Source organism: Thalassophryne amazonica, chromosome 2, assembly GCF_902500255.1.
Source record: "Thalassophryne amazonica chromosome 2, fThaAma1.1, whole genome shotgun sequence".
In the NCBI taxonomy this organism is placed as follows: domain Eukaryota; kingdom Metazoa; phylum Chordata; class Actinopteri; order Batrachoidiformes; family Batrachoididae; genus Thalassophryne; species Thalassophryne amazonica.
In genome coordinates, this window is record NC_047104.1 from 103,456,986 (window position 1) to 103,471,471 (window position 14,486).

General features: G+C 39.0%; 1 protein-coding gene across 2 annotated transcripts in view; it reads left to right on the top strand.

The window, feature by feature from the left end:
- Positions 1-14,432, top strand: part of dennd5a (DENN/MADD domain containing 5A) — a 113,074-nt gene extending 98,642 nt beyond the window's left edge. For both annotated transcript variants that reach the window (XM_034190913.1, XM_034190919.1), the window contains 2 exons: positions 12,329-13,984; positions 14,019-14,432. In XM_034190913.1, the coding sequence (XP_034046804.1) occupies positions 12,329-12,512 (184 nt within the window). In that variant the 3' untranslated portion in view covers positions 12,513-13,984; positions 14,019-14,432. The remainder of the gene's footprint in view (positions 1-12,328; positions 13,985-14,018) is intronic.
- Positions 14,433-14,486: the final 54 nt, after the last annotated feature.

Genomic DNA, 14,486 nt, shown 5'->3' on the forward strand with positions numbered 1-14,486 from the left:
TAGCCTGGAAAAAGAGTCTGTTGCTCTATAAAAAAGCCCTCCGTAAAGCTAGGACATCTTTCTACTCATCACTAATTGAAGAAAATAAGAACAACCCCAGGTTTCTTTTCAGCACTGTAGCCAGGCTGACAAAGAGTCAGAGCTCTATTGAGCTGAGTATTCCATTAACTTTAACTAGTAATGACTTCATGACTTTCTTTGCTAACAAAATTTTAACTATTAGAGAAAAAATTACTCATAACCATCCCAAAGACGTATCGTTATCTTTGGCTGCTTTCAGTGATGCCGGTATTTGGTTAGACTCTTTCTCTCCGATTGTTCTGTCTGAGTTATTCTCATTAGTTACTTCATCCAAACCATCAACATGTTTATTAGACCCCATTCCTACCAGGCTGCTCAAGGAAGCCCTACCATTATTTAATGCTTCGATCTTAAATATGATCAATCTATCTTTGTTAGTTGGCTATGTACCACAGGCTTTTAAGGTGGCAGTAATTAAACCATTACTTAAAAAGCCATCACTTGACCAAGCTATCTTAGCTAATTATAGGCCAATCTCCAACCTTCCTTTTCTCTCAAAAATTCTTGAAAGGGTAGTTGTAAAACAGCTAACTGATCATCTGCAGAGGAATGGTCTATTTGAAGAGTTTCAGTCAGGTTTTAGAATTCACCATAGTACAGAAACAGCATTAGTGAAGGTTACAAATGATCTTCTTATGGCCTCGGACAGTGGACTCATCTCTGTGCTTGTTCTGTTAGACCTCAGTGCTGCTTTTGATACTGTTGACCATAAAATTTTATTACAGAGATTAGAGCATGCCATAGGTATTAAAGGCACTGCGCTGCGGTGGTTTGAATCATATTTGTCTAATAGATTACAATTTGTTCATGTAAATGGGGAATCTTCTTCACAGACTAAAGTTAATTATGGAGTTCCACAAGGTTCTGTGCTAGGACCAATTTTATTCACTTTATACATGCTTCCCTTAGGCAGTATTATTAGACGGTATTGCTTAAATTTTCATTGTTACGCAGATGATACCCAGCTTTATCTATCCATGAAGCCAGAGGACACACACCAATTAGCTAAACTGCAGGATTGTCTTACAGACATAAAGACATGGATGACCTCTAATTTCCTGCTTTTAAACTCAGATAAAACTGAAGTTATTGTACTTGGCCCCACAAATCTTAGAAACATGGTGTCTAACCAGATCCTTACTCTGGATGGCATTACCCTGACCTCTAGTAATACTGTGAGAAATCTTGGAGTCATTTTTGATCAGGATATGTCATTCAAAGCGCATATTAAACAAATATGTAGGACTGCTTTTTTGCATTTACGCAATATCTCTAAAATCAGAAAGTTCTTGTCTCAGAGTGATGCTGAAAAACTAATTCATGCATTTATTTCCTCTAGGCTGGACTATTGTAATTCATTATTATCAGGTTGTCCTAAAAGTTCCCTAAAAATCCTTCAGTTAATTCAAAATGCTGCAGCTAGAGTACTGACGGGGACTAGAAGGAGAGAGCATATCTCACCCATATTGGCCTCTCTTCATTGGCTTCCTGTTAATTCTAGAATAGAATTTAAAATTCTTCTTCTTACTTATAAGGTTTTGAATAATCAGGTCCCATCTTATCTTAGGGACCTCGTAGTACCATATCACCCCAATAGAGCGCTTCGCTCTCAGACTGCAGGCTTACTTGTAGTTCCTAGGGTTTGTAAGAGTAGAATGGGAGGCAGAGCCTTCAGCTTTCAGGCTCCTCTCCTGTGGAACCAGCTCCCAATTCAGATCAGGGAGACAGACACCCTCTCTACTTTTAAGATTAGGCTTAAAACTTTCCTTTTTGCTAAAGCTTATAGTTAGGGCTGGATCAGGTGACCCTGAACCATCCCTTAGTTATGCTGCTATAGACGTAGACTGCTGGGGGGTTCCCATGATGCACTGTTTCTTTCTCTTTTTGCTCTGTATGCACCACTCTGCATTTAATCATTAGTGATTGATCTCTGCTCCCCTCCACAGCATGTCTTTTTCCTGGTTCTCTCCCTCAGCCCCAACCAGTCCCAGCAGAAGACTGCCCCTCCCTGAGCCTGGTTCTGCTGGAGGTTTCTTCCTGTTAAAAGGGAGTTTTTCCTTCCCACTGTAGCCAAGTGCTTGCTCACAGGGGGTCGTTTTGACCGTTGGGGTTTTACATAATTATTGTATGGCCTTGCCTTACAATATAAAGCGCCTTGGGGCAACTGTTTGTTGTGATTTGGCGCTATATAAAAAAATTGATTGAATTGATTGATTGATTAGTATTACATCTGGTACACTTGCAACTACTACCAAGCTGATTTTGAGTTTTAACACCACGATTGCTTCTGGTAGCATCAAAGGTGACCACAGACCCAAACAATGAGTCAGCACTTCTGTCTCTGTGACTCCTGCCCACTGCTGGAAGCTCCTGTTTACTACATAGCTTGCAGCAGTGAAGCAGTTGAGAGGAGCAGCGAAGCTCAACTCTTTACTCAATAACAGTGTCGCCGTGAGGCGGAGGTCTTGGAAAATAAAGCAGTGCTGACTTGTGGTTTTGATTTATAAATAAAATTAATACCGATAGAATAACTCCATTAATGTCAATTCTGTCATTAATTTAATAAACGCAAACTGAATTTCAGACATCATATATATATATATATATATATATTACTCTGGAACAAAGACGACAGACGGTGTTTGACATAAGCAGGAGGACGTTAAAGAGCAAACAGGAAGCAAATTGCAGCTCACAATGATTTCAATTGAAAAGAATGGAGAAGCAACCTGAGCTGCTTCTGGCATTTTTACATAAAACAAACACAATAACAATGTCTATAAACCCAGAGAATATATTCACGAGAGTTTTAGGCATAATATACAAAGAGTTTAATGCTGTTGTCCGTGTGGAGCCTGATCAGAGTGTCTCAAATGCATTTCTTCTGTCATGAATGTACTGAGGTTACCCATAATGCACCTCGACACAGCATCTCCACACTAAAACCTTCAAAATTAGTGCATTGCTTTAAAACTAAAACATATATCTGATATTTTCACTTTACAAAACATCAAATGTGATGTTAATTAAAATAACTTGTTTGAAATTAGTTTGATTAAAATTTTAACCATAAGTTACAACTGTATGCCTCTGGATAACTTGGGTGATTTTGCCAATGCATCAGTATGGGGTCAAAAGAAATGTTTTTTTTTTTCTGCGACCAGTTCTCCTTTGCTTGCAGAGGATAGAGTGGTTTCTCTTGGAACCAGCTCTCCTCTGTTTGCAGAGGATAGAACTGCACATCTACTACAAAACATTTAACAGGTAGGTACTTAAATCTTTGATTTCAGACTTCATAAATGTTTGCAACTGTTAAGCTTTGCTCACCACACCTGCAAAAATATGTTCGCGGTCTAAAATTTATCGGACCAAAATTTATCGAAAGATAATTAGTCCACTGATGGTTTTCAAAGTTATCGGAAAAGCTAATCTGATAATGAAAACATTATCTTCAATAATTAGCGGTTATCGGATTAGCGGAACTGTGCCCACCACTGTTTCAGACATGACATAAATGTCTATTGATATCAGATATATTTTAATCTGTATCTTATTGCTAATGCCATGGTTAACTAGATCGACTACGATGGGCACATTATTGAGATTAACTGTAGCCACCTAACTATTTTCAACATTATTTCTTTTGATAGGTTAGCCTGCCCATCAAACATTGATGAAGTTCCTGTCTAAAGCCGGCCTCTCATTGCCAAATTCTGGCACCCAACTGTTTTTTTTTTTTTTGCTAAAATGTCAAATACCCAATCTAGGGCAAACAAACAAACCAAAAAAACTGTTTAATCTGTGACAATAGTGGTGTTGTAGAATGTAGGGACCAGTTGGAAAAATTTGAACATTTACAAAAAAAAGTCATGACATTGTGACAGGTCGTGATCCACAAAAGTGAATGACCAGAAAGGAGTAATATGTGTCATTTAATTTAATTTACAGATGGCATTGAGTTTTATTTCATTAATTTGGTTTGAAATAAATTGTTTGTGGTTGAATGTGGATTTAGCAGCTCAGTCATTTTGATGCCAGGGTGCAATTAAATGCAATGCAGATTGTGTTATTTGCGAGGGATTTCTTAGCAATGGGGTGAAAATGACCAGGCAGTGGAGCGCAGCAGAGCTGTCAGTCTATGTGCTGGGTGGGACGTTGAAGTATTCACAGTTCGATGACCTCTTTAAATCTTCTCTGGAAATATAATATATACATCCATAATCCCATGAAATGCATTCAAAAGAACAGTTTTCAGAGGTTAACAGGTACAATGTAACTTTTTAGTGATGTCTTGTTATAACTACAGACATTAGCACATAGACTGCACACATTACTGTTGTGCGCATGTCCAGTAGCTCCCATGCCATGGGACTGCATTCAGTTTCACTTACTGGTAACCTAGTGCATGACCTAGTGTGATGTCATTCAGGCCAGATATCGGTAATGGGAGGCCAGCTTTAAGCACACATTTATAAGGTATTACATAGAGTATTTACTCTTTCTTTGTACCTCATTTGGTTCAAAACTGGGAGACTGCAACTTTTTTTACTTTAATCACCTGCTGCTAGTTAATTTCTCCCCACCATTCAAAGATGTGCATGATGTTTGAAGGAAGACAGGAAGTGAATTCATCACCAAGTTGTTTTAAGCATAAAACACATTTTGGTTTGTAATTAAGTAACATTAATCCATCCATCAATTTTCCATAGCCGCTTACTCCAATTAAAGGTCACTGGGGGGGTAGCATATTCCTGCAGTCATAGGGTGTGAGGTGGGGTACATCCATGACAGGATGCCTGTCTGCCGCAGGGCCACATCAATCAATCAATCAATTTTTTATATAGCGCCAAATCACAACAAAAGTTGCCCCAAGGCGCTTTATATTGTAAGGCAAGGCCATACCATAATTATGTAAAACCCCAACGGTCAAAACGACCCCCTGTGAGCAAGCACTTGGCTACAGTGGGAAGGAAAAACTCCCTTTTAACAGGAAGAAACCTCCAGCAGAACCAGGCTCAGGGAGGGGCAGTCTTCTGCTGGGACTGGTTGGGGCTGAGGGAGAGAACAAGGAAAAAGACATGCTGTGGAGGGGAGCAGAGATCGATCACTAATGATTAAATGCAGAGTGGTGCATACAGAGCAAAAAGAGAAAGAAACAGTGCATCATGGGAACCCCCCAGCAGTCTACGTCTATAGCAGCATAACTAAGGGATGGTTCAGGGTCACCTGATCCAGCCCTAACTATAAGCTTTAGCAAAAAGGAAAGTTTTAAGCCTAATCTTAAAAGTAGAGAGGGTGTCTGTCTCCCTGATCTGAATTGGGAGCTGGTTCCACAGGAGAGGAGCCTGAAAGCTGAAGGCTCTGCCTCCCATTCTACTCTTACAAACCCTAGGAACTACAAGTAAGCCTGCAGTCTGAGAGCGAAGCGCTCTATTGGGGTGATATGGTACTACGAGGTCCCTAAGATAAGATGGGACCTGATTGTTCAAAACCTTATAAGTAAGAAGAAGAATTTTAAATTCTATTCTAGAATTAACAGGAAGCCAATGAAGAGAGGCCAATATGGGTGAGATATGCTCTCTCCTTCTAGTCCCCGTTAGTACTCCAGCTGCAGCATTTTGAATTAACTGAAGGCTTTTTAGGGAACTTTTAGGACAACCTGATAATAATGAATTACAATAGTCCAGCCTAGAGGAAATAAATGCATGAATTAGTTTTTCAGCATCACTCTGAGACAAGACCTTTCTGATTTTAGAGATATTGCGTAAATGCAAAAAATCAGTCCTACATATTTGTTTAATATGCGCTTTGAATGACATATCCTGATCAAAAATGACTCCAAGATTTCTCACAGTATTACTAGAGGTCAGGGTAATGCCATCCAGAGTAAGGATCTGGTTAGACACCATGTTTCTAAGATTTGTGGGGCCAAGTACAATAACTTCAGTTTTATCTGAGTTTAAAAGCAGGAAATTAGAGGTCATCCATGTCTTTATGTCTGTAAGACAATCCTGCAGTTTAGCTAATTGGTGTGTGTCCTCTGGCTTCATGGATAGATAAAGCTGGGTATCATCTGCGTAACAATGAAAATTTAAGCAATACCGTCTAATAATACTGCCTAAGGGAAGCATGTATAAAGTGAATAAAATTGGTCCTAGCACAGAACCTTGTGGAACTCCATAATTAACTTTAGTCTGTGAAGAAGATTCCCCATTTACATGAACAAATTGTAATCTATTAGACAAATATGATTCAAACCACCGCAGCGCAGTGCCTTTAATACCTATGGCATGCTCTAATCTCTGTAATAAAATTTTATGGTCAACAGTATCAAAAGCAGCACTGAGGTCTAACAGAACAAGCACAGAGATGAGTCCACTGTCCGAGGCCATAAAAAGATCATTTGTAACCTTCACTAATGCTGTTTCTGTACTATGATGAATTCTAAAACCTGACTGAAACTCTTCAAATAGACCATTCCTCTGCAGATGATCAGTTAGCTGTTTTACAACTACTCTTTCAAGAATTTTTGAGAGAAAAGGAAGGTTGGAGATTGGCCTATAATTAGCTAAGATAGCTGGGTCAAGTGATGGCTTTTTAAGTAATGGTTTAATTACTGCCACCTTAAAAGCCTGTGGTACATAGCCAACTAACAAAGATAGATTGATCATATTTAAGATCGAAGCATTAAATAATGGTAGGGCTTCCTTGAGCAGCCTGGTAGGAATGGGGTCTAATAAACATGTTGATGGTTTGGATGAAGTAACTAATGAAAATAACTCAGACAGAACAATCGGAGAGAAAGAGTCTAACCAAATACCAGCATCACTGAAAGCAGCCAAAGATAACGATACGTCTTTGGGATGGTTATGAGTAATTTTTTCTCTAATAGTTAAAATTTTGTTAGCAAAGAAAGTCATGAAGTCATTACTAGTTAAAGTTAATGGAATACTCAGCTCAGTAGAGCTGTGACTCTTTGTCAGCCTGGCTACAGTGCTGAAAAGAAACCTGGGGTTGTTCTTATTTTCTTCAATTAGTGATGAGTAGAAAGATGTCCTAGCTTTACGGAGGGCTTTTTTAATAGAGCAACAGACTCTTTTTCAAGGCTAAGTGAAGATCTTCTAAATTAGTGAGACGCCATTTCCTCTCCAACTTACGGGTTATCTGCTTTAAGCTACGAGTTTGTGAGTTATACCACGGAGTCAGGCACTTCTGATTTAAAGCTCTCTTTTTTAGAGGAGCTACAGCATCCAAAGTTGTCTTCAATGAGGATGTAAAACTATTGACGAGATACTCTATCTCACTTACAGAGTTTAGGTAGCTACTCTGCACTGTGTTGGTATATGGCATTAGAGAACATAAAGAAGGAATCATATCCTTAAACCTAGTTACAGCGCTTTCTGAAAGACTTCTAGTGTAATGAAACTTATTCCCCACTGCTGGGTAGTCCATCAGAGTAAATGTAAATGTTAAGAAATGATCAGACAGAAGGGAGTTTTCAGGGAATACTGTTAAGTCTTCCATTTCCATACCATAAGTCAGAACAAGATCTAAGATATGATTAAAGTGGTGGGTGGACTCATTTACTTTTTGAGCAAAGCCAATAGAGTCTAATAGATTAAATGCAGTGTTGAGGCTGTCATTCTCAGCATGTGTGGATGTTAAAATCGCCCACTATAATTATCTTATCTGAGCTAAGCACTAAGTCAGACAAAGGGTCTGAAAATTCACAGAGAAACTCACAGTAACGACCAGGTGGACGATAGATAATAACAAATAAAACTGGTTTTTGGGACTTCCAATTTGGATGGACAAGACTAAGAGTCAAGCTTTCAAATGAATTAAAGCTCTGTCTGGGTTTTTGATTAATTAATAAGCTGGAATGGAAGATTGCTGCTAATCCTCCGCCCCGGCCCGTGCTACGAGCATTCTGACAGTTAGTGTGACTCGGGGGTGTTGACTCATTTAAACTAACATATTCATCCTGCTGTAACCAGGTTTCTGTAAGGCAGAATAAATCAATATGTTGATCAATTATTATATCATTTACCAACAGGGACTTAGAAGAGAGAGACCTAATGTTTAATAGACCACATTTAACTGTTTTAGTCTGTAGTGCAGTTGAAGGTGCTATATTATTTTTTCTTTTTGAATTTTTTTTTTTTATACTTTTGATTTTTATTAGGTTTCACAATTGATTATACAAACATTTCATAACAATTTCACAATGATAAAACAACATATTAACAGTCGGCTATTGTAACATAATCTATCCGATGAATGATATAAACAGAAGTCAGGGATGAGCAGTAATTTATGAACAGTAATTTATATGACATTTGGAAGGATCTTAAGATCAATCATTCATCAGATCCATGTAAATTAGGCCATTTCCCCCACCTTCTTACATAGAGATCTGGTTGTAGTCTAAGCATATATGTTAGTCTTTCCATCTTGCGAGTTTCTTCAAGTTTTCTCAGCCAATCTTCCAACGTTGGTGGATCTGGGTGAAGCCATTTTTGGGTAATCATTTTTTTGGCAGCAGCTCCCATCATTGTAATTAGATATCTGTCATTTTTTGTAATTTCCTCTGGGAGGTCTCCTAATAATAATGTCGACATGGGTTGCAACAGTTCTAAATCCATAATCCGTTCAATTTCTAGTATGACACTGTTCCAAAATCCAGCAATTTTTGAGCAGGACCAAAAAATGTGGGTGTGGTTGGCCTCCATGTCCCCACAGTCTCTCCAACACTTAACAGCTCCCGAATTTCTCCTTTGTTGTTTTGGGGTTATGAAAAATCGGACCAAACATTTCCAACAAAATTCCCTCCAATAAGAAGAACAAGAGGTAGACATTGCTGATTTACACATATTTTCCCATTGTTCATCTGAAATATTCTTATCTAGTTCTTTCTCCCATCTTCTTTTAATATAATCTTGATTTACGGTTGCCATTCAATAGACCTTGGTAGAGTTTAGAAATGATCGATTTGCATTGATTGTGGTATGTCTGTGTAGCCAAACGCGTTATCTCATTATATTCTGTTATCTTCGCCACTTTTGTAAGTAAGTATTGACGTAGCTGTAAGTACCTAAAAAATCTCTGTTTTCTATATTAAATTTCTGTTGTAAATTTTGGAAACTCGGCATGGCATTCTTATTTAATAATTTACAGTATGCAGTTTTACCTTTATAAGACCAGTTTTTAAATGTTGAGTCCATTTGGTTAGGTATGAACTCTGAGTCGAATGCAGCCCATCTTAAAACTCTTATCTGATCCCACATTTTTAATTTTTTCACCACCCCGAACCAAATCGATAATGTAAAAGAAACCAGCGGACTTAAATCTTTTTGACATGCCTCCGCCAATTTATAATCGCCAATCAAAGCTTGTATTGGAATATCTCCGTTTTTCCTTTCTATTTCTTTCCATCTAGCCTCATTTGTGTCATCACACCACAGTATAACTGCCCTAAGTTGGGCCGCAAGATAATAGTCGTGTAGGCTAGGAAGAGAAAGTCCTCCTTCTTTTTGAATTTTTATGCTTAAATAGATTTTTGCTGGTTATTGGTGGTCTGGGAGCAGACACCGTCTCTACGGGGATGGGGTAATGAGGGGATGGCAGGGGGAGAGAAGCTGCAGAGAGGTGTGTAAGACTACAACTACACATATAGACAAACAAACACATTCATACCCTCACTCACATCTACGGTCAATTTAAAGTTTCTAATCCACCTAACCTGCATGTCTTTGGATGTGGGAGGAAGCCGGAGCACCTGGAGGAAACCCATGCTAATACGGGGAGAACATGGAAACTCCACACAGAAAGGCCACAAGTGGGAATCGATCCCACAACCTTCTTGCTGTGAGGCAACAGTACTAACCACTAAGCAACCATACTGCCATAAGTAACATTAATGGTTTACATTATTGAACATTTGTGCTTGGAACAATAAATATACCGCAATGCTAAAATACTCTCAGCCATATAAACATTGTGTTCTTTATAATTTGCAGTTGTTAAATTAATTATTAAGATCCGATTGTCTTACGTACAATTTGTACATGTTCAATAAAGCCCCTCTATCAATCAATCAATATAAAACATTATCATATACCTATAAATGATATGCCAATATGATTGGATAAAACACTAATTGCATTAGTGGATGCAAAATATTCTGTCTGTTAAGAGCGTCACTTCTTGTTCCACGTGTGTATTTACCACTGGTGTCACATACGTCCACTAATGCTTCAGCTGAACTGTTATCTTTCTTTTTTTTCTCCCTTGTTTCAGAAGCCATAACTGGCAACTGTCTTCTAGTAGTGTTAGCGGAGGTTAGCCTGTAAGCTCGCCGTCGTGCTGATAATTATTCGAGTACATTTCTTTAATGAAGCTGCTGTAAATGAAGAAATCATCAAAAATTCATCAAAATATCGACATAAATTTGCGAAGGTGTTTTGCTTCTTTCATCATCCATCCACCTCAAGTTCCAAGCACTGTTTCCTAAGCAAGGCAGAAAGAATTGTACGTAACACCGGTCGGCATCACCTCGATTGCTCTCACTGCCTCCGATGCGCTTACTGAGTCTGCGGGCTCGGTAAGCGCTGCAGCGGGCCACTCACACTGCCCCCCCATCTGCTGTGCCGAGCTGCATCCAACTCCAGCAACAGGTCCAGAGACTGCGCTCGCTGTTTTGATGCGCAGCGCCCGCTGCATGGTCTCGGTAACCGCAGCCGGAGAGCTCAATGGCCATGACTTGGATTATTTTTATATGATAAAATCGTTATCAAGTTGTTTTACCAATGAATATGGCTTTATACACCCTGAAGAAAACCATAGACGAAGGGTGTTTGGTTTTCTGATAACTGATAATAATGAATACTAATAATAATGAAAACTGACTATTTGATAACTGATAATATTTACGTTTTAAGAGCGGAAGTTGGGGAAATAGAGGAATATTTGTAAACAACCCACTGTGCATTTGCAGGTATTAATTAGACTAATGAAAGTTAGCTTTGATGAGATGTTATCAGGTTACATAAACAGCATTTTCAGTTTTAGAAGTGTTTATTTCTCGCTAGCTTTTACATAATATATGACAAAGAGGATATATTTACACACAGACAAAATGGAGTTTTTCAGCTAGCTACCACCCTGTGATGTCACTGTGTTAATGTCTGCGAAATGGCTTGTAAATGAGTTCAGAGGTGTTATTAGGTTCCAAAAACTGTTTTCTGTTTTAGAAGTGTTTATTTCTGGCTAGCTTTTAAATAGTACGAGCTTAGAACTTTGCGCCGCAGATGAAGGCACAAACCGAAAATGGCACAAAAAATTTCTGCAGTGGAGAAAAAGCCACAATTCATTGTCATAAAAAGCCACAAACCAATGTTAGGCGAACATAGACATTATAAAGAAGAGTAGATGCTGCGTTGGTTGCTGTGGTGCAAGAAATGCGGTCGCCATCTTGGACCAGTCATCGTAGTGATTCTGTCACAAGGCCAACGGTAGACGAACATAGACATTATAAAGAAGAGTTGACGCCGCATTGGTTGCTGAGGCGCAAGAAATGCTGCTGCTGTCTTGGAGCGGTCATTGTGGTTATTCTATCATAAGGCACAGTGGTGGTTTGATTTTATAATCTTATTTTCTTTTTTAATCTTTCTAACATATGTGAAATTCCAAGTGCTCCAATACTTTTTACTTTTGGAGGGCACTGTATCCTGAGCTTATGATGAGTGCAAAATGAGCGCGGTATTATTACTGTTTTAAGAATGTTTCATTTTCAGTGTTGCTGCACTTTGTGTGAAATCAGTCATATCTTATATCATATTGATATGACAATATTGCAGTATGATAATTTGGACATATTGTAGGCACAAAAAAAAGAAAAATGCTTAAAAAGGTGGGGGGTCTTTTTAACCTCTTAAAATAGGTCAAGGTTAGCCATCTATGAACTTGTCCGAGGTCTGTGTCCCAAGAATGTTCCCTGTAAATTTCAAGAATAGTAAGTAGTAATAGGACTAGACTTATGCTGAGCACAGACAGACGGATGGACGCAAAGCCTTCGTAATAATCGATGGCCATATTTGATGGCCTCAGGTAAAAATATATTGTCTCGATTAATTTTGTTCTTACTGATACATCAGTTTTTGTTTTTGTTCCTTTAAGTATTTCAAAGTCTTGGCAACAGCTGATCTTAGTAAGCATTCAGCTGACTGGGCTGTGTTTGCTCTCATAGGGATCATTTGCTGCATCACTGGATCGCTCTGCTTGCAGACTGTCCAATCACCGCTCAGATGTATGAAGACATGGCACTGATTAAGGATCGCTCTCTGGTAAACTCTCTGATCAGAGTTCTACAGACTCTGCAAGAGTTCAACATTACGCTGGAGGCTTCACTTGTCAAAGGTGTTGGCATCTGAACGAAGCCTATTTTACACCAGTTGTACCTGAGTAGGTGGGTCAGTGGGGGCCACCAGAAAGTATAACTGAACCTTTTATATGCAGGAAGAGACTTGAACAAAGGACTTTTTTCTGGCTTATATTAAAGCTACTGTTACATTTGCCATATATTAAGTGCAATGAGCCTTTCAAGATTTATTTTTATCCTCAATAATGTTGCCATTAGATGTTCAAATATGTTTTCTATTCTGAACCATAATTTTCACATTGATGATGATGACCTACTTGTGCTATGTTTTATGGAAAGCGGAATATTTTCATTGTTAATGTGAACTGGTGACGATGGCTATGTTTACGGGGAAGTGAGTTGCAAAACTGTTAATATATTTTCAGATAAAAACAGTATTATTTTGTTAAATCAGTCAAGTTGCTTGCTCTGTTGTCAACTCAGAATCCATTGTCATAATGCAGAGCTTAAAGCAATTGATGTAGAAGTATGCTTTATAAGTATATGTATGACATGGGGGTGGGGGGTGCACAGTAATTCAGATGTGGGAATAAAATGGTTTTATATTCGGGCGATTCCCTGATAAATGGATTATGCAACTTTTACAATAAATAATTTCAGCAGAGACCATGAATTTTCTTGCATAAGACTGTGTAGGTTAAAATCCAGTGGTGGAAAATGAATTCATTTTGAATAAAGGAAAATGTCCCAAGTTACTGATTTGTGTTCTGGATGGAAATCCACCAAGATGCTTTGCAACCTCTATGTACACTGTGGATTACAATGGCAGTCTTCATGTAAATATCTCCCTTCCACCTGCCGTTATCCCGTAGTGAGCCCTTGTACAATATCTGCCTTGTGTTTTTAAGCAGCTCGCACACAAATGGTTGAGTTTGGTGCCATAACTGGGCGAATAAAAAGTTTGCACACCTCTGCTGATTTCCTCAAGCAGCTCTCACTGGCCCGGCTCAGTGCCAAGTCTTCCTCTGCAGGCATACCAGTCAGCAAACATCAGGAAAAGCCGTTTTCCACATAGTGCAGTCAGGCATGGAGGGTCTGACTGTATAGTGCAGCTGCTTGCCTGGGCTCGGCTTAGGGTGGCCTGGTGCAGACTTGGTGTACAATTTTCATGCAGAGCACGGAAAAAGTTAAACCAAAGATTTCAAGAGTTGAGGACAAGTTAGCATGGTGTGTACACAAAGCTCACCAAGAGTTATGTCAGTCAAACTTTGTGTTGAGTCTGCATGAACCATTGACTCTGGATAACTCGGTTTAACTTGTTCTGTGCTCAGTGTACAGACCGTAAATCAAGCCGCAGCAGCAAGGAGTCTGATTGAGCTCCTAAAAAAAATTTTAACACGTCAGAAGCAGTATGATTTTAGCCAGACTTTCTGGTCTTGGCCAAGCCACACAGAGCAAGACACCGAAGCCACCTTGGGCTACTCGTGAGGCATCCAGACGTGCTGGTGCCAAACTCAGCCAAGGGTAAGAGCAGCTTTAATGATATTGATATTGACAGAACCATAGTGATCCCAAGATTGTGAGACATGGAGGGGAAGGAGTGCTTTGTCACTTCCCAATTTTTACCATGATGGTTTTTTGCTATGCAATGCCAACATGAAAAAAAAATGTCACCCTCTAACAAACTGGGATGTGTTGAATGGATGCTGGGCCCTGCTGTTGCATTGGACATTTCACTTTACATAAGATTTAGGTATGTGAAGGACTTTTCTGTGCCAACATCTGGAGTGATTGTGTTGTACTGGTTTGCGTGCAGCCCAAATAAGCATCTTGGGAGAGATATATTTTTTGTTTTGCAAAACCTGTACATTTATTGGCATAGCCTTGTAATGTAGTGTCTACTAAGTGACTAAGCAACAGTGTACAGTGTAAAAATGTTACGAATAAAGCATCTGCACTGCATAAAGTTAAATGTGTCGGTATCATTGTATTTTCAGCAGCCGCACTCCAAGGAATGTAAACAAAC